This window comes from Molothrus ater, chromosome 9 (assembly GCF_012460135.2).
Source record: "Molothrus ater isolate BHLD 08-10-18 breed brown headed cowbird chromosome 9, BPBGC_Mater_1.1, whole genome shotgun sequence".
Lineage (NCBI taxonomy): Eukaryota > Metazoa > Chordata > Aves > Passeriformes > Icteridae > Molothrus > Molothrus ater.
Genome location: NC_050486.2, coordinates 14175504 through 14199511, shown reverse-complemented (window position 1 = coordinate 14199511; position 24008 = coordinate 14175504). Strand labels below are relative to the sequence as shown.

Sequence of the window (24008 nt, the reverse complement as noted above, 5' to 3'; positions counted from 1 at the left end):
GCAGGCAGCGGTGCCAGCAGCCGCCCACCGGCACGGCCGGGCAGCGGCCCCGGCCCGGGCGGGGCGGAGGGTCCGGGCGCCGCCTGATTGGCCGCAGCGCGGGGCCCCGCGCAAGGTGCCGCGGGCGGCGGCGCGGCGGGTGCCCGCAGAATGGGCGGCAGAGCCGGCTTCTTCGAGGTGGGTGCGGGCGGCACCGGGGGCGGGGGGCGGCCGAGGCGAGGCGAGCCCGGGCAGGTCCCGCGGCATCCTGCCGCCGGTGGACGTGGACGGGGCTGCCCGGGATCCCGGCGGGCTCTTTTCTCTTCCCCCTCCATCTGCATTGAAGCGCCGGGGAGCCGGAGCCAGCCGCTCCCGAGTCTGCCGAGGGAAGTGACCGCCGCCAGAGCCGGGCAGAGGGGCCCGGAGGGGCACGCTGCTCCCCGGGGGTTTCACTGGGGCGAGGGAGCAAAAGCGGCTGCCGCCCGCCCCGTCCTCTCCTTCCCCGGGCACGTTCCCCTCGCCGTTCCCGATCCCCGCGTCCCCGGTGTTCCCGGAGAGCGGGGCGGGGGGAATCCCCGGGCTTCCCGGCGCTCTCGGCGGTGCGCGGAGGCGCCGGATCAATGGCTCTGGGCTTCTCGCGGGTCCTGCCCAGGGCAGCACCGCGGGCAGCCTGCGCTGGCTCTGGCAGCGCGTCCCAGCCCTACGGAGAGAGCGAGGAATGTTCTCGGCACCTTCTGTCCCCAACTTCTCGGAAAACCCCGCGGCCAGCCGCTGTGCCCCTCGCCGGCAGCCGTCCCGCGCAGCCTTCCGGCCCGGTGCAGGCGTGGCCGCGGGCGGCAGCGCCCCGGGCCGGCTCGGCTGGGCTCGGCTGGGCGGCCGGGAACCGGCGGGCGAGTTGGTGCCCTGGCCGAGAGGACGGCGCCCGGCGCGGCGCCCGTGCCCGGCAGATACGGGCAAGAGCCCTCTGCTAGCACGGAGCGCTCGATCTTGAGTGGGGGATGAAAAACAGCCAGGCGGAGTTTAGTACAGTCAGCTAGCTCCTTGTGCTCACAGAAAGCGCAGAGTAACGTGCACCTGGGGAGCTTCAAGGGTAACATCTCATCCACTTACATAAACAGCCACACCGACTCTTTGCTAGAATTAGTTAGGCTGGCTAATACAAAAATTCTAAAGAGCAGCTTGTATTACAAAAACAGGTCTGTACAAGCTAAATTACAGCAATCCTGAATATGTTTCTGCAGGCTTATACTTGGGTTTCTCAATCACGACTTACCTAAAAAAATTGCACAGGGGGAGGAATGTTCCTCCTCCCGTGCAAATTACAAATCAGTTGTTGTTATAACACTAATAGAATCCAAAGTCATCTGAAAATCATCTACTCCTTTAGTAACTCACCATGACCTAAAAGTTCAGGTTTTACTTTTCAAAGATATAAAAATGATCCAGACATCACAATTCAGCAAAATAAACTGCCTATAGCTGTTTTGGGTGTGAGGTAGGCACCCGCTTTTTCCTCAGCAGTGTTGACTTCCCAGGTTTGTTTTAGGAAAAAAAACCAAGCTTTTACTGCCTTATGGATTTCTAACAGTGAGGTAGAACTCAAACTGTTGTGAGATCCAAATGCAGGAGCAAGCACATGTGTAATACCCTTCTGATTGCCCTTAGTCACTTCAGGTTTGCTCTTCTGCTTAGACTTATTTGAACTGAAGATTACTAGTTACTAGAAGACCTCAAAAGCAAGGACATCATTATTGTTACCTGATTTTGCAGTTGGGTAAAACACACAAAAATTGGATGACCTGCTCAGTCTTGCTAGGCAGGACAATAGCAGGAGATCCAGGTTTTTGGAGTCCTAAATCAAGATCTTGTATTTAAGCAATACTAAAGCAAACTCAGCATGATTCATGAATTTACATGTCAGCCTTGTATGTCTTAGTCCTTTTCTTTTTATAGCAGATAATGGGTGGAAACAGATTTGCCCAGCACATCCTGTGTGTGAGGTGTCTCAGGGGTAGGATGTGGACAAAGACTGCCTAAGTAGCACCAGCAGTGCAGTTCCCTATTGCTTTCTGCACTGTTCTCCCTGATTTGTTTTCTGTTACAAATTCATTGACTTTGAATCCTGAATTGCATTTCCCCACCACACATTCAAAGCTGAACTATGTAAAGAGAGAAGGTGAGTATCCCACTTCTCTCAGTAGTTCCTGGGGAGGCCAGGCAGAATTTCTACTGTTGTTATAAACTTTAGGGTTCCCTCTTTTAGGAACTGTATAAATTTGTACTTTCCCCTAAACATTTATAAACCATTTACTCTTTACTGTTCTTCTGTGGTGCTTCCTGATAAGAATCACAAATCACTTCACAATCACCAAACTGTCATCTTTACTTCAGATGTTGGTTTGTTTCTACTTTCACCTCATTTTTTAAATCACTAATAGTTCAGAAGAAGCTTCTCAAGACAACTATAAATAAATATGCATATACTTGAAAATACTGCACCTGATAATTTGAGGAGATTCAACTCTAGACTGAGAGATGTATGACAGAGACTTGTATCTAGACTAATATTCTTTAGGAGTCTTAAATTCTCTAAGTTGCATAGAGAACAACTCTTCTGACCTATTTGAGGTTTGTTTCAGAGCTTATGATACTGTTTATCCTAACAGTGCCTCTTTTCCTCCTTTCCATATGAGGAATGCCTATGTGATGTGCTCAGATATAAATGTCTCCAGTAGAGCTCTGAAGTTAGACTAATGAATTATACTATTTCTTTTTACTTGACAGGATTAGGTCTTCAAAAGCATTTCATGTAAAGAAAATAGTATGGTGTTCTGACTTCCAAGAGGAAAGATCCTTGAACAAATATATTCATACTGTAGAGAATTAGTGTCACAAGAGCCATAGTTGTACTTTTGCTTCCTTAATTAGTCTGGATGGTAAGTGCCTTTTGTGAGCAGCAATACCCAAAAATGTTTTGGAATCTTCACTCCCTGATGATAGATTGAGCTGACATGTGCAGTACAGTCTAAAAGCAATAATGTACTGGCCCCCCTTGTTGGCATTTAAAGTTCCCTCCCTCTTCTGTCTGTGATGAAAACCCTCTGAATGTAAGGGGGTGGCGTCTGCTGTCTGGCTGGCATGGCTGGGATGTCACAGCTCCTGTTACAAAGGCTGCTCCCTCTCAGAGCTATGCTGTCTAAAGCCTCAGAAAGTAAGAGCACTGAGAGCAAGTGCTAAAAGCAGAACTGCAGAACATTTCAAGATGCTGTATCCTCCAAGAATTGCCAGAAAGACAAGGCCACAGATCAGACATTTGAACAGTCATTTAAAGGGACAACTGAAAATTTCCCTGCTGTTTGAAGACATCTGCTCAGTTTTCACAAGTAACACTAAAGATAATTATCATAGAAAGAGATGAGATGACAGGGCAAACATTATCCCTTACTCTTCTAACACCACTTTTCCCCACACTTACCAACACTTCAACATTCAGTTGTACTGCTTTACTTAGAAGACAGCAATTTGTCTTTTTTCCTCTGTGAAGCTTGGAAGAGAAACTTAATTTTGTATAGGAAAAGATGATAGTAAAACATTCATTGGCAGGAAGTACCTGGAGCTACTCAGAATTTGAAGGCTACATTTGAAATTATAAGTCTTATATTAGGAAAAAAATGGGCTTCTTTGAGGTGTATTTAGAAAAAAACCAAACCACAAGTTTTGTAAGTTCACCTGTCTGTATAAGCTCTCTAAAATTCCCAGGGTTTCCAATCTTCCTGTGCTATCAAAAGGCAGCGGACCCATCCTTGATGCTGCTAGGTAAAAAACAAAGAAAAAAAACCTCTTCAATTTCTTCAATTCCATGTCAAAAGTATACACTGTATGTACATTTTGACATCCCTACAGCAAATTATGCACAATGAGTAGTAATGAAACTAGAAATACTGAAGTTTGATAATGCAAACACAGTGCTGATACAAAGATATGATTGTGATTTCACAAAGAATTTGTGTAACTCTTCTACCTGAATATTGCCATTGTAGAAAACAACCATAAACTAAAGCCCCAAGGCAGTGAATATTCTCTTGCACAAGGAAAAGGCTGTGCAGTGGTGTTGGAAAACCTGGATGTCTACTTAGCGTTGAGTCAAAGCTGGCTCAGGTTCTCAGATGGAGGCACTCCAATGTGCTTCATAGTGACAGTGATCCTCAGTGAATGATGTGACTTTTCAGTATGCCTGGGAAATTGGCAACATGCAGCTCTGTGTTAGCCAGCCTAAGTAAATATGCACTGAGTCACTATTAACTGGTGGAGGTTCCTTTTCATCTTGTGTATCCTGCAAGATCTCTTAGTAGTAAAAGCTGAAAAGTTCTCATAGATTTTCAAGAGCCAGAATTCACTGTGAAGGCCTTAACGACTTTTCCTTTCTTGAAAAATAAATCAGCCCCCCCCCCCACTAAGTGAATAGACCTTCCTTTTCCTTCCTGACTGTTCTTATGCTGACTCATTTTATCTCTGCCAATTATATAAATGAATCCATGTCTTTCTGAAGGATGAGCATTTGTAGCTCTAGCTGTTAGCATCCTTAGGCCCAGGTCCACAAAGCAACTTGGGTTTTGCAATGTGTTTGGGTTAGGCACCCAGCTCCAAGGTCAGATAGGACAATTTGGTCAGGGTATCCAAGTTTACTTCAACTCTTACCTCTTTACTGTGTGGTATCCCAGAAGGCATCTGCTGTAGAGAAATACTGAACAGAATTACAGTGGAAGGGAGCAGTGATAAAAGGAGCCCAGAGAGACAGATATTCAGGCTTTCTCTTTGGTAGGAGACACTCCTTTTCTCTGAATTCCTCTCCTGCCTGTGCTCTGCCTGTGGGAGAAATTGGGAATGGCAAGACATTCCAAAGCAATTTTCCCACTTCCTGGCAGTGTGTCTAACTATTACATGTAAAGCATGAAGAACTAGATCATCTCCTTTGCTGACAGTTTAATTTCATTCAGAAAGAATCTAAATGCTGTGCATTGTGCTGACCTTGGGATAAAGATGCTTACTGGATCAATATCCTTGGGGATTTAGATGAGAGCATGTCTAACTAGCAAATCAGAAACAGGTGGAAGAAATAAAAATGCAGTATGAGTGTCAGCACAGGTCAAACACTGGCTTGAAGAAGAGCAGAACTTAGGAAGCTGAGGAGTAAATACCTAGAGTGTCTCTTGTGAACCTGTTAGACATCTAAATTCTACAAAAGTGAAAATTCATTTTAGAAAACCCTTTGAGTATGGACATCACTGTATGTCTTTATACACAGTGAAATAATGCAATATGATTCTAGTCTTGTGAAATATGAGCCATTGCTTCAGAGGTAAGGATCTGTTTAGTTGGACTGCTTAGAGAATAAGGCTCAGCACTCCACAGGTAAGATGATGAAATTTTGCTTTGTGAACATTTGCTTGTTTCTGGTTTGGGAATTTCTCCCATAGCATGTGGCTAAGCTGTGAGACTCCCTGCCTCAGGACTGTTTACACAGGTTTAAAAGGCAAATGGATAAACTAGTTGAAGAAAGAAATCCATGAAAAATTATTAAATACATAGGCAGCACTTCTGGTGCAGGAGAATCAAAATCACTGTGTCTGGCTCTTCCCTTTCCCTCAGTCACTACATTCTTGCCCTGTTTTATTACTTCTTCTGAGTCACCTGCTGCTGGCTGTTTCAGAAACCAATTCTAGATGGATCCTTAGACCCATCCTCTGCTACAGTTTGTACCTTTCGGTGCAAGAGAAGCTTCAGACTGAGAGTCAGTTGTAAAGCAGCAGCACAAACAGAATTTTCAGTCTAAGTACACTTACAACAATCTCCCTTTGGCTTAACTCTTGACTTGAAGAAAACTTCTTGATATGCCCTAATGTGAGATCACACTAAGGCATGCTTACTCCCTTCAGGAACAGCACAGTCTACCAGAAAAGTCAAAGGAGATAGAGAAAATTAATAATTCTATAGGAAAAATGTTTAGAAAGATTCAGTTTGCCACAGTTAGGACTGTGGCAACCGCTAGATTGGTTTTTTAGAGTTAAATTCAAATAAACTCATTTATGTAAGCATTCTGACAGTTTAGGGAGAATTCATTCTGCTCATTGCTCTTTCTCAGACTGATTGGGTCCTATACTGTGAAATAAACTTTTTTTTTTAACTGAGTAATTTAAAAAGAAATCAATACAATATATGCTTATGTCAGTGCTTATAAAGTCTCACTCAAGTTTACTCAATCTGCTTATTACAAATGGTTTCAAATTAAACTTCTAAGATGCACAGACATGATAAATGTGTCAGTATTGCCATAATAGTTATCACATTATGTTTGAAGATCTGTTGATCCTTTAGCACTTTAGCTATGGCTTTAAACTGCAGGAATTCAAGTGAACTATATTTTTGTAATCCTATTACAGAGACAGTACATCTTAAAAACTCTTTTTAAATACTTTGCTCAGCTGTTTTTCCCTTATGAATACTTTTATTTAACCTTTTTATTTTCTGAATAAAAATTTAACAGCTGAATATACTTTTCTCTGCTTATATTGTGTATTGATTATTCTTTGCCCTCAACCTGTTCTAAACATTAATAATCAAGAATTTTTTCTTTTACTAATGACACTATTGATTTTTAATCCTTATGCAATTGAAGAAATTTGTCTTCTAATCAAAGATATATATTTGTAGTCACTTATAAAAGAGTTTTTAAGGTCTTACACGAATCTGCCTATTGATTAAGTTCTACTCTAAGTAGTCTCAGAAAAGCTGTAGTTTAAAATGTCTTTAAAAATTCACCAAATAAATGGACTGTAAGTCTTACTGCACTAATGCAGGCCAACAGTTGGTGTCCTATTGTGCTAAATGCTTTGAAAACACAATGAAATTGAACTTCTCTGAGCCAAACAATTTATGTTTAAAAGAGATGCTACCCATCAGTAAGTGTTCCAAGAACAGATTGCTGGGTGTCTAAAAACTGTTGCCAACCAATGCATTAACTGCCTTGGTGCTGTGCCTCAAGGCTGGAAACACTCTGTTCAGTGCTAGGGTGCTTCATGGGATTGGCCAGGATGTTCAGGAACTACCATTTCTTGCTTTGGATCAGGCTTTTCTGTTCCTTCTGCAGGGAACACCTACACTGGGGGATGTTCTGATAAATCTTAAGAGGTGTGATAGAGGAAACAGTCACCTTGCTTTCACTCTGTTGCTGCACAATTTGCTGTGGACTGAAGTGGAATCTAAAGCTGTGTTCTGGCATCCATCTTTCTGAAAAGGAAAAGAGTGTTTGATATTTGCTTAGATCTTGAAAGTAATTGAAAGTAAATTAAATGTTTGAAGTGGGAAAAAAAAAAAAAAAGAAACATTGAGCAGTTTAGGTTGCAGGAGCCTTGTGGAAATCATGCAGTCAAACTCCTGCTCAAAGCAGATACAGCCAGATCAAATGGCATTGGGTCTTGTCCAGTCCAACTTTAACTGTCTCCAAAAATGGAGATTCCACATCTTCTCTAAGCAACTTCTCATATTTTGCCTAGCTCATGGTGAAAAATATTTCTTGTGTCTGGATTTTCTCCTATTTTATCCAGACACATTCCCTCTCACCATTATCTCTGTGCACTTCCAAGAAGAGTCTGGATCCATCATCTCTACAGGCTTCCTTTAGCTATTTGCCAGTATAGGCAAGTATGACAGTTTGGCATTTGAAAGAATTGTGCTGGAACAGAACCAAATAACAGTGGAATCAAGCTTTATTTGTTTGTTTTCCACACTGATTCTACAGAGATTTCTGTACAGCCACGCCCATGAAAACCACAGAGCAAAAGAAAAACTCTGTAATTTTCAGTCTGGTCTTGTGCCTAGCAAGAATAACCAGGCTAAAATACCATAGGTGGCAGAAAGATATTTAAAGCACTGTAATTGACCTGGAGAATATCTCTCAAATACAACCACTGGAGGCCATAGATTAAAACTGCCCCTGGGGGATTCTGATAAAATATATATATATTTGGGTTGGGTATTGAATGGGAAGGACACTATTAAAAGTGTAGGGACTGCTGCAGTCTGCAGGGTATTCATTGACAGAAGAGCTTTGAGATACACCAAAGGTTTCAATAGTCCTTCTAGCAACTTGGCATCAGAAGGGAAAAAAAGTGGTGTACAGCCCCTTCTCTGCCCTGTACTTGTTCTGTGGACTGCAAGTGTCAGAATAATGTATTTCAAGAATAGTCTTCTGGGAAAGGAATCCATTTCATTTGCTTTCCCATGGAGATTTCACACAAACAGACATTAAAACTGGAAATATGTGTTATTTTAAATATAAAAAATCAAGGGAAAACATATCCCAACAATCCATCAGATACTTGTTACGTATCACAAAGGAGGAACAGCACTTATCTCCCTCAATGTCCCAGTCAGAGCTTACAGTGCACAGGCAGAAACCACCATGGCATTAGTGTTCCTTGTGGAGATCAGATTTGATAGGTGGGACTGGAGCTCAAGTGCTCCATTGCTGTGCCAGAAGAGAACCCTTTGGGACAAGTGAAACAAGGAAATAAGATACTCAACCAAGTGATCTCTTCAAAGCAACCCTCTGAGAAAGATACTGGACTGTGACTCCTATTTTTAGTGAGGAATCATATTTAAAGTCTAATATTAATCCATTCTCTTGGCCAGTTAATACCAAACATAATTAATTCTAGATGTTTATATAAAAACCCCAACAACTGCAATGAGGTTTAGGGAGTTGCTGCAACTGGGCTTTGAAATCTCTGGGGACTTTTCTGCTTGGCTGTTGATCAAATCATAACATTTTGCCAAACTGCCATTTGATCATGGAAATAAACTGCTCTTTTCTTTTCAGAGCTGTAGCTAAACCTCTGCTTGGAATATAAAATGCTAATATATAATTAATAAAACAAGTGATTGAAGAGGCAAGAGTAACACTGACTGTTCCTATAACAAATGTTTAAGTGTTTGTGAAGCCCAGATATTTAGCTGCATTTGTTCATTATGTCCACCAATATTTTCCACTCTCCTTGCAATTAAAATATTTTGGAAATAATACACAATAATCTTCAAGCTTTATGTACTCAGAATATTTGCTTATATGCACATATATACATTTTTTTTCTCAAGCTCTTTCTAATTTTATGAATCATAAAAGTACTGTTCCTTAGTGATTCCTGTGAAACTTCTCTACTCCTTACTTCTTCCACTTGTTCTAGCATAAGAAAATACCCAAGATCACTTTATTTGATCAAACACTTAGCTACGTCTGCTACTGAATATATCCAAGAAGACAATTCATTTGGCTTTTTTTTTTTTTCCAAGTTGAGTGCTTTTGGAAACTGGTGATTGAAGCTGTCTCTTGAGAACATCAAGGTTTTGAACTCAATTTATAGATCAGAAAAAAACGGTGTCCCACTCTGAGAGTCACATGAAATTATGAATTTGGGAATCAGCTGAGTTTACACATTATTTAGCCAATAATGATTAATTATCATTTTGTGTCCTCTCAGGTGGAAATCCTTGATTGGGAGACAAAGAAACAGCTATGCTTCCTAGATAAGGTAAAACAAAAATCTGCTTAAAAGACTAGGTGACTTTTTAAGAAATTATTAACTTTTCTTAAGTAAATATGGTGTTTATGAAGAGTATTTAATCTTCTGGTAACCTTTCCTTGGCCACTTGCAATGATTATGCAAGCTTCATACTGACTACAGTGTATTTCAACCCTTTTCCAGAAGGAGCTTTTGGGCAAAAAGGACAACTTCAGTTGTCCTTTACTAAGTTGTTTTACTAAGAGGGTGCCTGTTGTTTGGTACTCAGAAACCATCAGATTGTCACTGCTGTAATAGTAACTCTTGATCACTGCTAGAGAAGCTGCCTCTGAAACAGGTGTCAAAAATTGTCCTGCCTTTTTCCTGTCAGTTCTTTGAATCCTTCATGCCAAGGGTAGACACCTGTACAAAACAGTTATATTGTCTAAGTCACATTTCTATTTGGCTTAATAGTCTTACACCTAGTAGTTGTCATTCAAATCATGCATCTTATATTTACAATATTTTTGTTGCCTAGGTGGAACCAAATGCTACAATTAGAGAGATCAGATTGATGTTTCATAAATTATGTGAGTATAACTTCTGCAGCAGCTCACATCAGAATATCCAGTACATAAATAGGAAAAAAATTACCTAATTGAAACATAATATACGCACACATAATGCCGATAACCTGCACATGAATGTGATCACAGCGAGATTTCAGTAAAATTATTTTATCCTATCCTGATATAGCTTTGGTTTTTTTTCTGCTGTATAATTATCACCTATATTAGTGTTGAATAAATATTTATAAAAACCTTTAAACAAAGCTCATCTTGTATTGTGTTCATTATAGCAGTGGGTGATCTAAACTGAACATTGTGTATCACACAACTCTGTATGGTCTTACAGATCCTCGGTGGTACCCAGCAAGGCAGTCAATAAAACTTGATCCAAGTAAGTACTTGTGAGGTCTGGAGTAACTAAACTGAGCAGGGCCCTGGCATGAAAGGTGTACTTAAGGGTGTTGGCACTTAAGAATCTGTTTCTGGCTATGTTAATTAGCACTGTGAAAGCTGAAGAGAATCCAGAACAAATATAATTCTTTGGAAGGAAACATAGTTACACCCTGGTGCTTGGTAATTACCTCAGGAGTTTGCACATTGTTCCAATGCACTTTCTAACTACTGAGCACTGTTGCTTTCCAGAGAGGCAGCACAGGATCTGGATATTCACTGCCCTTAGCTGCAGTCAGATGATCTCCAGGATGATGCTCAGCTGGAGCACCAAAAAGGGCTGTGAGTTTGAGCTATCAATTCACATAATCCTCTGTTCTCAGGCAGGAATTACAGTTCTTTTGAGGGAAGCTAATGCAGAACACAATTGCTGTGGACATAGCAATTGCTGACAAAGCTGATGACAGCTGGCTGACTTCATTAATACACTTGTAGGTATTGCTACTAGAAGCCTCTTACATGGCCTGAGTCCACAAAAGTCTAATTGCCAAACTGTGTTAATTCATCTTAGCTAAAATATAACACTTTCTTCCTTTGCTTTCATTAAGGATAAGTTTAAACAATCCCTTAAAAGTATGCTAGTGAAGATTTGCTCATTGTGTAAAATTATCCATGGAAAACAGATGTATCTTGTTTCCTTCTTTGAAGGTCTCCCTTGTCAGATTCCTCTATGAATTTACATAATGAGACTTGCCATGAGAAAATACTGGCCTTCTGGAGGTTCCTCCATATCTAGGCATTAAAAGCTCAAGTGCAGTGGAATCACCTAGTAGCTGGTTGGTTGGGAAAAGAAAGGCAATGAAAATTTCTATAGGAGAGTTTTCCCAACACAGCTTATCCTATCTTCTGTTTGTCTGGTGATGAGCAATGAGAAGAGCAGAAGAGAGAGAGAGGTGCAGCTGACTAGGAGGTCAGGGAACTGTCATAAAGGGCATTGCCCCATCAACAAATTCTGCTGTTGGCAGTGATGAAGAAAGTCTACTAGACTAGACAGGCAGATAGGATTGAGAATTCTTTTAACTGTTTTGGTGTGAATAGAGGACCCAGGCTTATATGTGATTACAGGGATAAATAAAAATGAAGTGTAAATATTCTTGGTCTGTTTAATGAGATTCCAATAAACCTACATCACATCAAGGTGTCTCATAGATAAAGCACCATATAAAGCTAGTATGCTTCCAAAGTGGACTTGAATGTCACTAAGATGTAATTACTTCTTTCCTTCTCAGAAGGAAAGGCCCTGAGGGATGAAGAAATCCTGCAGCACCTCCCTGTTGGCACAACTGCTACATTATACTTTAAAGATTTAGGGCCACAGATAGGATGGACTACGGTGAGCTCTGCTTCAAGTCTGAGCCATTTTAATGGCTAGTTTTCCACAGTTAATCCTTACATCACTTTTTGTTTCTCTCCAATATTTCTGCATGATGTCTGTTGATAGTGGATGCAGGCAATGAATCCTCATTGCTTCAGTTCATTTAATCAGGGAAAGCAGTAACAGATTGAATGCCTATTCAGTTCTCTGGGAGAGCAGCAGTGGAAAACCTGCTGCAGGGTAGGCTGGCTCTACAGAACTTAAATGCAGATTGTCAAATGGATGTCTACTGCAAAATCATTATGAACTAGGTATGTAAATGCCTTTGACAATCTGCTCCACCAGATGTGTGTAACTCCTGACAAAATTAGGATTATACTCCATTGACTTTGTCCTGCGAAGAGGCATGGGAGCAACTTCACATGTCAGTACTTGAAGTGACTTCAGCAAGAAAATGCATAAAATTTAGTTGCTGTCTGCATGTGACTGTGTCCAGGATTCCAGTGACAGGCCAATGACAGCTGATAATTTCTGCAATATTAGCAGCAATCCACAAAGACCTTGCATATTTACTGTCTTAGCTCAAATGCAAATTTTATCACAACTCACTTGGCAGGCAACACAGCACTGCTGTTTATGAAGTGAGGTGACCAATGACCCTTCTAGCTCTCTAGAAGGTCCTTGCTGCACAGTATTACACTAGTTCCAATAAACAGCACGATGTCAAGGGAAAAGTACCTCATAATTTAAAGGCATATTTACCATTTCTTAGCTATGAGATATTAATAAAACCCTGTGTTGATTACAAATAGCAAAGACAATGTTAATAGGAGGTAAAATTTAAAAAGTCAAATATGTTTTGCAAGACTGAGTCTTCACATCTTTACTTTGGATGCAATGCTGATAAATCAAGCAGCTATTACTCAATTCAAAAACCCAGGAAGACAGACAAAGACTTCTAATGGCAGTGTAGACTTCAAGACACACATGCATTAATATCCACCAAAATATCACAGAGCAGAGTAAGCCCAGGCTTCTACCATTTCATAATCTTTTGCTCTCCCTGCCCTTCAAGCTACTTCATTCAAATATAAACTAACAAATAGTTTAGTATTATCAAATCAAAAAGATGAGCTTCTCATCTACAAGCAAACCTGATCTTCACCAGAGAAAATGCTGATCATAACAGAAGTCAATAACTCAACTTTTCTGAGTATCAAAACAACTCTAAACACATTAGAGAACTGGGATTGTTTGGTTTTCTTTTTTGTTTGCTTTCTTTAGTTGTTGGGTTTTTCTTTGTTTGCTTGTAACAGAAGTACAATCAATTTCCCTTCTTTCTCTGTAGGTGAGGTATGGGCCTACCTTCCTCACTTATAGATGGGTGGAAAATTCAGCTGTTAATATTTGGTCCAAAGTTAACTTCAATTTAAGGTGATATTCCTAAGAAATACACACCTATCTGAATGAATTCAAGTTAGAGAAATAGCTTCTCTGGTTTCCTCTCTTTTTTTCCCCTTTCTTTTTATTTTCCTTCTAGTATTCCAATTAAAGCTTGTTTGAACATAGAATGAAATTATTGTTTCCCAGGACAACTGCTGTGCTAACTGTTCACACAGATGGGGTCACTGTGAATACTTACAAGCTGTGTTTCGAGTTTAAACAAAATTCATTCAGTAGAAGCAGAACTCCTATTTCTCAAGACAAATTCTTCACCAAATTTCATTTTAAACCAAAATAAAGCAACAGCTTTTGAGTGCAAGAGAAGGGTGAGAGCTGCATAAATGTAACATGCATGCATATTTGTCATGATCTCTGGGCTGCCATTGTTATCTTTTCATACCCATACTGTGTCTGCTGCACTGGCAATGGCTGTTTGAATGCAACTGAGGCAAATAATTGCAAAATATTTAAATGCATGGCTACCAGTTTCATAGCCAAACCTTCTACTCCCTCCCTGCCTCTCTTAATGCCATCCTGGACATGTGGAGGTGTTTATCCCACTGCATTAGTTGTCACAAAGAGACCAAAGCAAAACCATCATCTAATTCAGCTGTTTAATGATCTTCTCTCTTTTTGCAGGTATTTTTGATAGAATATACAGGTCCATTGTTCATCTATTTTGTGTTTTATTTCCGCATGAATTTTGTCTATGGACTGGATGAGAGGTTTACATCAAGTCCACACCCAGTAGTTAAGTAAGTCTGTTTGCAGGCTTGAGCAGTATTTCTTGTAGTCTTATTCCAAATGTCTTGCCACACATGGTTTTTTTAAGCACTCTTAAATGCTTTTGTCTTGCTGTTTCTAGCTTGGCATGTATCTGCCATTCTTTCCACTACATCAAAAGGTTGATTGAAACAGTATTTGTTCATCGATTCTCCCGTGGGACTATGCCACTGAGGAATATTGTGAAGGTAAATTGTGCCAGAATCTATCCACAGCTGCCCTTATAAATCCAGCCTAGCCAGCTTATGCTCTGCCTCTGCACCACAGACATTTTGTGTGGCTTTTGTAGCAATGCACAGCATATCTCACCCATAAAGCTGCCCCAACTTCTTTCAGAAGATTTCTTAATGTCACTATTGTATAACCCACATGCTGTCATACTGTTACTAATATTATAGAAGTCTCATTACTTTTTAGAATTTTAAACCTTCAGCATATCCTTCCTTTTCACCCAGCTAGATCCTTGGGTGTGAACGTTTTAGTAACAAGTTAACTTTAAAGGCAGTACAGGCAGGCACAATGGTGGGAGAGCTGCTTTCTTTAAAAAACAAATCTATTTTTGTAACAGTCATTTTATATCTGCTTTGCCCCTAAAATTCTCTTTGTTGTTAAGGAACTGTTAATTTACCTTTGATCCAGTGCAAAGCAGCTCAGTTGTTCAGCATTTTCTTCTCCACAGGAGCATTCCCTGATGTCACCAGTGCTGCTGTGGCACAGGGCAGCTCTTGGGGTGCAGACTCTGTTCCCTGGGTGTCTGAGAAGTAGTACAGTGACTGCATGGTTATGCATAAGCTGTAGTTATTTTGTAAATGTTTGCAACAGAGAACACACTAGTAGTCAAAAGTACAACTTACTCTAAGGAAGACAAGAGATTATCAACTAGAAAAGCATTTGGGAATTTTAACATTTGGGATTTAGGCAATTCCTTGCAATTTGCACTCTGGCAGTGATACTTGTAGCAGCTGAAGCTCTGCCTTGTGGCCAACTCCTTACAGCTGTCCAGTGGCTCTGGTCCTTCAGGTGATAGCTTTCAGGAAAGGAGGGTCTGTAGTGGGGCAGTGGCCCTCCAAAAGAATCCTCCCTCGAAATTTATTGTTATTTAATTTATTGAAATTTAATTTATCTTCCTGCATCAAGAGTTGTTAAAAGGTCCACAGATCTCATTCTTGACACAACAGATCTTGCAGATCTCTTGTTCTTGACACAACAGTAGCTAATGCATGCTAAACAGCAGATAAACGAGCAATTTTACCTTGAAAAAACAATCAGTGTGATAATTATTTTTCTCACTTCCATCTCTGACAACTACTTGTTCCTTTCAGACCATACAAACTGTTGTTGCTAAAACTGACATTTGTACCAGTCATTCTGATCACTTCCTCATTTCCATCTTCTCAGGCTGGTGGCACTTGCTTTCATCTGTAAAGTTGCTCACACTTCTTATTCTACCTGTTTAGCAGTGCTTGGGTTTCATTTGCTTTTATAATTTCATTGGCCTTGGTGGTGTTATGCCAAAATTCTGCCAGTGTGAAAAACATCACATCTTTTTTTCCACATTTTTCCATCACATAGAAGTGGTAGACAAGGCTTCTTACTTTCAGGGTTTGATCACATACACAGCAGCTATAGATAGCTTCTCTTCTAAGTGCAGTGGAATGCTATGGGTACAGGAGATACTTTAGCCTCAATAAGCAGAAATCTGAGATGGGAATTCATGAGAGATGGGATTTTCATCCCTTTTTCCCAAATGGAACTAGGAATAAATTACTCCCTACAATGCAGCAGCTTCACCAAAAGCAGAGCATACTAACATAGTATAATTTTTTCTAAGACGTGATTTTTCTAGGCATTGGAAAGGTAGAATACCTGATTTATCTGGACCTAGTAAACAACTCCTGAATAAAATAGGTGAATAAAATAGGCATTAATACGAAAATTGTGTGGTGATAAAGAAAGATAATTGAAAGAAAGATAATTATGGCTGTGCCAAAAAAGGATCAGTCAGACCTTTAATAATAGGGAAGTACCAGAAGAATTCCTCAAAGATTAGTCTCATGAGTGATCTTACATGGTCTTTCTTTACCCATGAACATTCTTGTGAGTAAAAGGAAGGGATATCATCACTTTGTAGAAAAACATCTGGAGGAAAGAGAACATTAGATCTAAATAAATACTATTTCAAGTATTTAAATAGTATTTATTTAGACAATATAAGAAGACAAACAGAAGGGTACATGCTGGTCATGAATAAACATAGGCAGGATATCAAGAACTATGGATTGTCAGTTGCAGTGGAGAAGACAAAAGTCCTAACTGTAAGTTTGGAAACTTAGGAATAATTTATTTCTGGGATCCCTGCAATATCTGAACTTGACCTGCAGCATTATAAAAGATTGTTGTAAAGCTTTATTATCCAGGATTCACAGAAACTCTTTCTTTTCTCCAAGTGGGTTTATGAAGTCTGTATGTTCCTATTTGAACCTCACTGGAGGCGTTTGTATGAGGAATATGGATTCAAGTGGCAGCTGGACATTTACCAGTATTACTGTAAATGTCCTTAGCAGTGGTAGACCCCACTCATCTTGAAGTTTCTTTTCTTATAACTGAGGAATAGTCTTGCAGCAAATCATGTACTTTGGGTGATTAGCACTTGTTCAGTTCAATTAGAACATGTATTGTTGGGGACTGAGCCACGATAATTCATTTATTTAATTCTACTTCACTGAAATCCATTGCCATATGTTCCATCCTGTGCCAAGCCTTGAAGCTAGGAGAAGGTTTTCCTGAAGATGCCATTCCAAGATTACAAGAAACTGTTTCCACCTAAGTTTGTACAGCAGTCAGTAAATTGTAAGTGTCTGTTGAAGAAGCTAATTTTAGGGAGGAAACAGTAGTTTATGGATAAGACACTACCTATACTGTTCCTCACTGGAATCATTCTCTTGGTTCTGCTGCATTTCCTGGGGGAAAAGGAAGTCATCACAGGGAAGCTATTTTTTCTGCTCATTCATCCCACCTGATTTCTAATTACTTGTTAATAATTTGCTCTTTTTCATCAGTTATCTCTTACACAATCTCATTACAAGGACATACTAAGTGCTTGTATTACAGCACACCCAAAAGGGTATCCATTTTGTCTGAGGTCTCTGGGCACTGCAGAGGTTCAATTAGCCCTGAGAAGAAATTGGAAATGCAACTGAATGTTTGATACAGCTGCTTGCAGCAGATGAAGGGGCACCAGCATTTTCAGAAAAATGCACCATCAGACACTGCAGTCAGCTAGTGCAGGTTGGAGACGCTGAGGTAATCACTTTTCCAGGGTATTATTGCTAGAAATGCAGTTCTGGTATATACAGGGGGAAAAGACTGCAAAATTCAAAGCAAAACAAAAAAGTTAAACCAGGCAGGAGAGCCTTGGATGGGATTTTTGCCTGCATGAGCAGGAAAGGAAGTGGTGAAGGAGAAAGCAGAAACACCTAGGAATGTCTAAGGTATAGGAACCTATTTGGAAGGCCAGGAAAAGGAAAGAAGACCAGAAAGAGTAAGAGGATCAGAGTTTTGCTTAAAATTGAAAATAGGATGCAAGAAAAGATAAGGCAAAGAAAAGAAATATAAAGAGCTCAGCTGTGGTCTTGCTGAAGTCCAGGTGATAAACAAACATACCCAAATACATCAAAAACTCAGGCACTAGGTTGAGTAAAAGAAGACTAAACTGATGAGAGGCAAATGTATGAATTGATGAGGGTTAAAGTCTGTCTGCAAGAGAATGGCACCTAGAGGTCAGAGCACAGAGCAAAGAAGAGAAAGGGCCCAAGAAAGGGCCTCCTTCCCACCTACATATATATAAGGAGGGAGACAATAGCATGTCACCAAGACACCAAAGCAGCAATGACTGTCAGAAAAAAACCCACAGGAGGCAGGGCCAAGGAGGCCAAATAAGAGGTAAAGGTTGTCATTTTAAGTAATTTTTTCACGGATGAAGCCTATGAACAAGCACTGAGATTGGTCAGGAATGTGTCAGTACAGCCATTAGTGACAGCTGTGTTATCAGTTTAGACAGTGGAAACTGCACTGCAGAAACACAAGCAGCAAAAGGGACAAACTAGAGAAATCACAGTGAAAGTGTAGAGGAAAGCATCAGGCAGTAAAAGTTAAAGCATGGGAAAGAAAGAAACTGATGGGCTGAAGAGAGGAGAGGAGGTTGAGCAGTACAAAATAATAAGTACAGAAGAGAGGACAGTGCCCAAATCTGGTCTTACAGTCTCAGGGGTCAGCAAAATAAGTTTCTCTTTAATATATAGTCTGTATGCTCTTCAACTTTGCCCAATGGCTTGCCAGACAAGATAATTTTGTTTTCAGTCATATGATCATACTTTCTATAACTGTTTATAAACTTAACAGCTCTAAGATATTTTAGAGGAACTCTTAACTCTATTAGTACAATTTCCTTTCTTATTTCCTGTTACCTGTTCCCCCCCCCACCACACTTAGTACTACCATTTCTTGTTGTATTAACAGCAAGTTGAAGGATTGTCCTGATCTATTGTTTTCAATAGTCCTTGCAGTGAATAATGGCCTAAAACTCTGTACTAAAGCAAAGAAAAATTGCTTATTTTTCAGAACTGCTTATATTACTGGGGATTTGCAGCTTGGCTTGCATATTACATCAATCACCCTCTTTACACTCCTCCTTGTAAGTAGCAAAACAGCCCTCAACGATTTAAGTACTTATGTATGTACTTCCTGTACTAGTACTAATGACATGCAAACTCTTTTTTTAATAGCTTATGGGAAAAAACAGATAAATTTTGCTGTGATCATGTTTCTGGTAGGTTTCTTGCTTTTTCTATAAAATGCTAAAATATCTGCTTTGATTCTTCTGTCATATAAGTGGAGAAGTGAATAGGATAAACAGATACTTAGGACTAGGACATTTGGGACATACTACTAAAGCTAACCACTTGCATGCAAAACAGATAAATCTGTCAGTTTTTAATGCGATTTTGTACACCAAGCAATATTTTGATACTGTGTCTATTCCAAGACTAGGATATTGATCTGCTGGGATGATCTCTCATAATCTTTAAAGGTTTGTGACCCTGTGTTTAAAAGCCAGTGAGTTTGTTTTGTGAACTGTTTATTGAGCGTTAAAAATCACAACAGATCATAAATCTCAGAGAACTGGCCAACTAAGAGAGTATGTTGCTGATAATTTCCAGTGATAAAATTTCATTTTGCTGAGCTTCAAAACCTGTTTATAGCTTTCTTTACGATTCAAAATTCTTCAGTCACTGTTCATTCTCACAAATCCTAGGAACACTTCATACATGCAGAAGCAAAGTCAGCGTAGCCAATAAGATGTACCTCCACACAAAGACTCTTCCTATGTATGTGTAACTTGTTCAGAACATCAGCTACTCACTTGCTTTTTCAAATTAATCATCAGTGACTGCAGGATCCCGAAGCAGTTTCCCAAGATGAAAATTCTGTGAGGTCATAATCTATTCACATTTTATTGAGAAACTCCATAGCTGAAAGCACAGAGCTGGGAATAAACTCAGGAGCTCTGACCACTAGTAATTTGCTAATAGTTATGCATTGCAGACACTGGAGACTGTCCATAATCATATAAATGGGTCATTTCAATACACTCTCTTCATAATTGATTGGGGCAGCATTCTTTAAATTTCGGTGAGGAGGCTGGGTCAATTATATTTCATGATTCATATCAATTATACTCTAGAGAAGAAAACTTACTTAGAGACCAGACTGTATCTTCCTTGGGATTTTAATAACTTTTGAGAAATCAAGACTATGCAAATAATTTTCTGGATGTTTTTAAAGACATAAGAATGATCAAAAAATACAGCAAGTATCCCCTGAGTTCACTTCTATCCCCTGTGGTTTATTTAGATTTCAAGGGGATTATGTAAGTAATAAATTTGCTACTTTGGACATGGAGTCCACAGTTTCTGAAGAATATAATAAAGATATAACAGAATATAATATGGAGTCATATTTGAATGGAGATGTTTCATCCTTCTGTCAGTAGTCTTAGTTAAGGATATTTATTATGTTAATAATAGATTATTTTCCTTTTCTTAAATATTTTAAAGAACCCCAGGAAATAACAAAAGGAAGAAAAACAAATAGAAGGGAAGAACATTTTTAACTCTGTCATACTTTTTCTTGCAGCTGTGTGAAGCTGGAAATTTTTCCATTCATGTTGCACTCAGTGACCTCCGGAGAAATGGTAAAAACCGCATCATCATTTTCAGTTTTGTGCAGCCATTCAGTACTTCCTTCAGTTACCCTGCTTCAGGAAAGACCTGATCCTGGGGGGTGTTGATACCTGTCAGCTGACTGCTGTGGGAGCACAGGTTGCTCAGCACTGTAAAGACTGGATTCTAAGGGAAATCAGACAGTGCAAGGACTCTGACATCAGACCGTTGAACAGCACTTCTTAACTTACTGTAATCTTTATTGTTTGGGCTGGGTTGTGTTGGGAGCAGTTACATTGGTTACACTGCCAGTGCAAAAGGAAACAATGCTGCTACAAGCTATGTTTTGGTGAGCAAGGCAAAGTTCCCTCACAGGTATCCCACTCCTCTTGTGAGTCCAGAGGACATCCTCTCTTCCCACATCCTGTTTGTCCCTCTGACACTCATGAGACACAGAAGTAGGCAGAGCTGGGTTGTCTTTACAGGAAACAATATATTTAGGAATGTGAATATTTTGTGATTTGTTTTCTAATCTATAGGATCCAAAACCTGTAAGATCCCATATCCAACAAAGAATCCTTTCACATGGCTGTTTTTCTTTGTATCTTGCCCTAACTATACATACGAGGTATGTATTTCCAAACAAGATGTTCAGATTTTAGTTTTGCTGAATATATTTTTGTTTCTTTTAGAATGTTTTACTTGGAAGAAACCTCTGAAACCATTCAGCTCAGCACATTTCCCCTCCTTCCCTAGACCCCATGAAATCAGGTTGTGGACAAGAATTTGTCTGCTCTTCCTCCCCTCCCTTGGGTCAGTACTGATGTGACTAACCTTACACAGACAGCCCTGACCCTGGGCCAGTGCTTCCAGGTGGCTGCTAGACAAGACATGCACTGTAAAGCAGGGCAAATTCTGCTGCCAGGAACAGGGAGATCATCACTGAACATGGGTTGCAATGAGAGGATGGAGGTGTCTGGTGGATTTATAACCTAAGAGCCTAGAAATATCACTGCAGGCAGGGAGATAGTGGTCAGACAAATAAAAGATACTGTGATAGAGAAAATGAGCCAAAGTCTTCTTCCCCATTTCAAGTTATGCAATTACTTTTGTTGGTGGTGACTGCTTTAGAAACTTGAATCAGTTTATCATTTCATATTCCTTAATCAGGAGCTAAACTCCTGACTGAGTTCAAAAGCAGATAAAGTCAGTGCAACTCAGTGTAACATTCATTCTTGCACAGAAGGACAGTGTCAGGTTTGAAATTCAGTGGAGATCAACAGATGTTAATGAGAACAGCATTGGGCCTTGGACTATAGAAAGTTACCATTGCTAACAGTGATGGAGGCCTGATGAATACAAATTAGGCAGAAAACCAGGAAGGACGCTGTTTTAATGCTTTAAAGTTTCTCATTGTAATAGCTGTGGAAGCAAATATGAAGGTTTTGTTTGTGGTAATAAGGCACTGTTCACCTTTTTAACTAAAGGTCATTAACAACAGAAATTGATCTGGCTGACCTTGATCTTTTTATTTACCTATACTAGGACAAGGTTATTTTGATCAATAGAGACATAAATGCAAATGCTGTCACCAGAAATATTTTAAATTTCCTTGGCCAAAACAGGTGGGGACCTGGATCAGTTTCACTATCATGACTCAGTGTGTTCCAGGTGAGTAATGTTTTGGTACTTCAACTGAAGTGATGTCAGCAGCAAGAGCATGTTTTTAATCTGATAATGAAATGTATCTTTTTTCCCTTCCTTCCAGTGGGACTGTTCACCTTGCTTTGCTTCATTCAGATGACAGTCTGGGCAAAGGATAAACACTGCACCTACTTAAGAGAATTCAAGGATTATCCAAGTCATAGAATGCCAATTATTCCCTTTTTGTTGTAAGAAAAGAAGGCTCAATTTGAATATTGCACAGAACTTCAAGAAGAAAAACCTCATAAATGTTCTGCCAAATAAATGAATTAATTAAAAGGATTTTGGTGCATGTTGAATCTCCACTGCTAAGGGAAATTGTATGCACTTGAAAGCTGCACTTCCTTACCTTCAAGAATTCTCAACTCAGAAGCACCTTAAAAGATAAGGCTTCGTTGCACACCTGCAAAGAAAAAGTCCCTGCAGTTCCCTGTAACCTGACTTAGATTTTTCTGTACTAGTCTGTTTAGATTGATGGATCAGAGATCCTGAGAAGTCTGTGCTGAAGAGCAGCTCCAAATTTAGCAGTGGGATTCTGCAAGACAGAAGTACTCTGGAAGGAGGACACACCAGCTAACTACTGAGCTCAGTTCAGCTAGAAGGGCCAGCTGGCCTCAGGACAGTTGCATGATCTGCCTTCTTTGACTTGAAGAGAGTGTGCTGCCTGGAGGCAGGTGCTTTATAAGAGATAACATTACCAAAGAATATGAAGGGTTCCTGGAATAAAGAAATAAATAGGCCATATCTCAAAAACCTGATTTGGGTCTAACACCTAATTTGCCAAAAGAATCTTAAGTAAGAAATATTTGTAGTATTTGTGAATGTAATATCCTGTGCTGGGGTTTTTTGTTTGCTTTTGGTCTTCTTCATTAGTAGTTGCATACTAGTAAATAAGATTCAGAAGCAATCTAACCTATGTCGTATCTTTGATATCTGGCCTGTTTTGATATAACATCTCCTTAATTGACCTTTTACCTAGCATTTTACATCAGGCTTCTCTCAGTAGTTTTTAATACACTTTGTAAATACATGAAGTGACTGCTAGTCCTTGGAACGCTCTTCCTATTTTCGGAGCCAGGGAGAAAAATCAGCTTCATTTTGGACTTCCTGTGTTTCCTTTGTCACAGGATGTTCTGTGGGACTTAGCTGGGTTTTGTGTAAATCTAGTTAAAAAAGGATATTGAAATCTATCAGAATGACATTTTAAAGAAGCTATTTTAGAATTTGAAGAGAATGCATAGATACTGTTTTGTTTCATAATTAATTTATTTATCTATAATAGATGTATAGAAAGATTTTGCAACTATTTGTAAGGGTGAAATATGCAATAAAATCTATTTTAAAACCAGTTGAAATAATTATGGCAAAAAGAGAAGGCTACAGCTGGTTGCTGAAGTTGCATAATATTTTGTACAGTAAAAAGCAAGAGTGTCCTTATAAAAAAATCTACATCAATTAAAGAAAAATATCTTTCAAAGCAAAAAAACATGACCCAGATTTTAATTCTGTATAACATAGAGAAGATTTCTTAGAAATTATTAGATATGATGATAGATAACTGAAGCAATACATCATTATGAATTTGTTTTCAGTGTTGTTTTTCCACTAGTTAAACTGTGAACCAGAGAAAAAGAACTAAATGTCAAATGATTTCCCACTGAGCACAGTGTGGAGTACAAGCAGGTTTAAGTTTTCCTTCTGAGGAGGTAGAAAGCACATACCCTATTCACGCCTTACACCCACTTAAAGTCCAGTCGCAGGAAAGAAGAAAAAATTGATCCTGTTTAGTAACAAAGAGACCTTTCCATGTCTCTGAAAGAAAACAAAACTTTTGGCAGATTTGGTCATACTCTCTTTCTTTTTAATCTCCATTTTGACATTTGGCCTCTCTTTGAGGCAACTTGAAGATGAGTATGAGATCATTTTAATTAATATTTTTTTAAGAGCAAGTTTCTTGTCTGGGTCTGAGCTCTGAATTAATTCTTTC

The 24008-nt window shown here is 39.6% G+C and overlaps 1 protein-coding gene across 1 annotated transcript; it reads left to right on the top strand.

Annotated features, from left to right (window-relative positions):
* Positions 1 to 150: 150 nt before the first annotated feature.
* TECR (trans-2,3-enoyl-CoA reductase) lies at positions 151 to 23442 on the top strand. The gene is made up of 14 exons (XM_054515781.1): positions 151 to 177; positions 5690 to 5806; positions 9516 to 9566; positions 10075 to 10126; positions 10452 to 10496; positions 11785 to 11888; positions 13953 to 14068; positions 14179 to 14284; positions 18717 to 18789; positions 18881 to 18924; positions 20292 to 20349; positions 20857 to 20945; positions 21943 to 21988; positions 22086 to 23442. The coding sequence occupies exons 1-14, from the start codon at positions 151 to 153 to the stop codon at positions 22211 to 22213; spliced, it is 1056 nt and encodes a 351-aa protein (XP_054371756.1). The 3' UTR covers positions 22214 to 23442.
* The last annotated feature ends 566 nt before the right edge of the window (positions 23443 to 24008 follow it).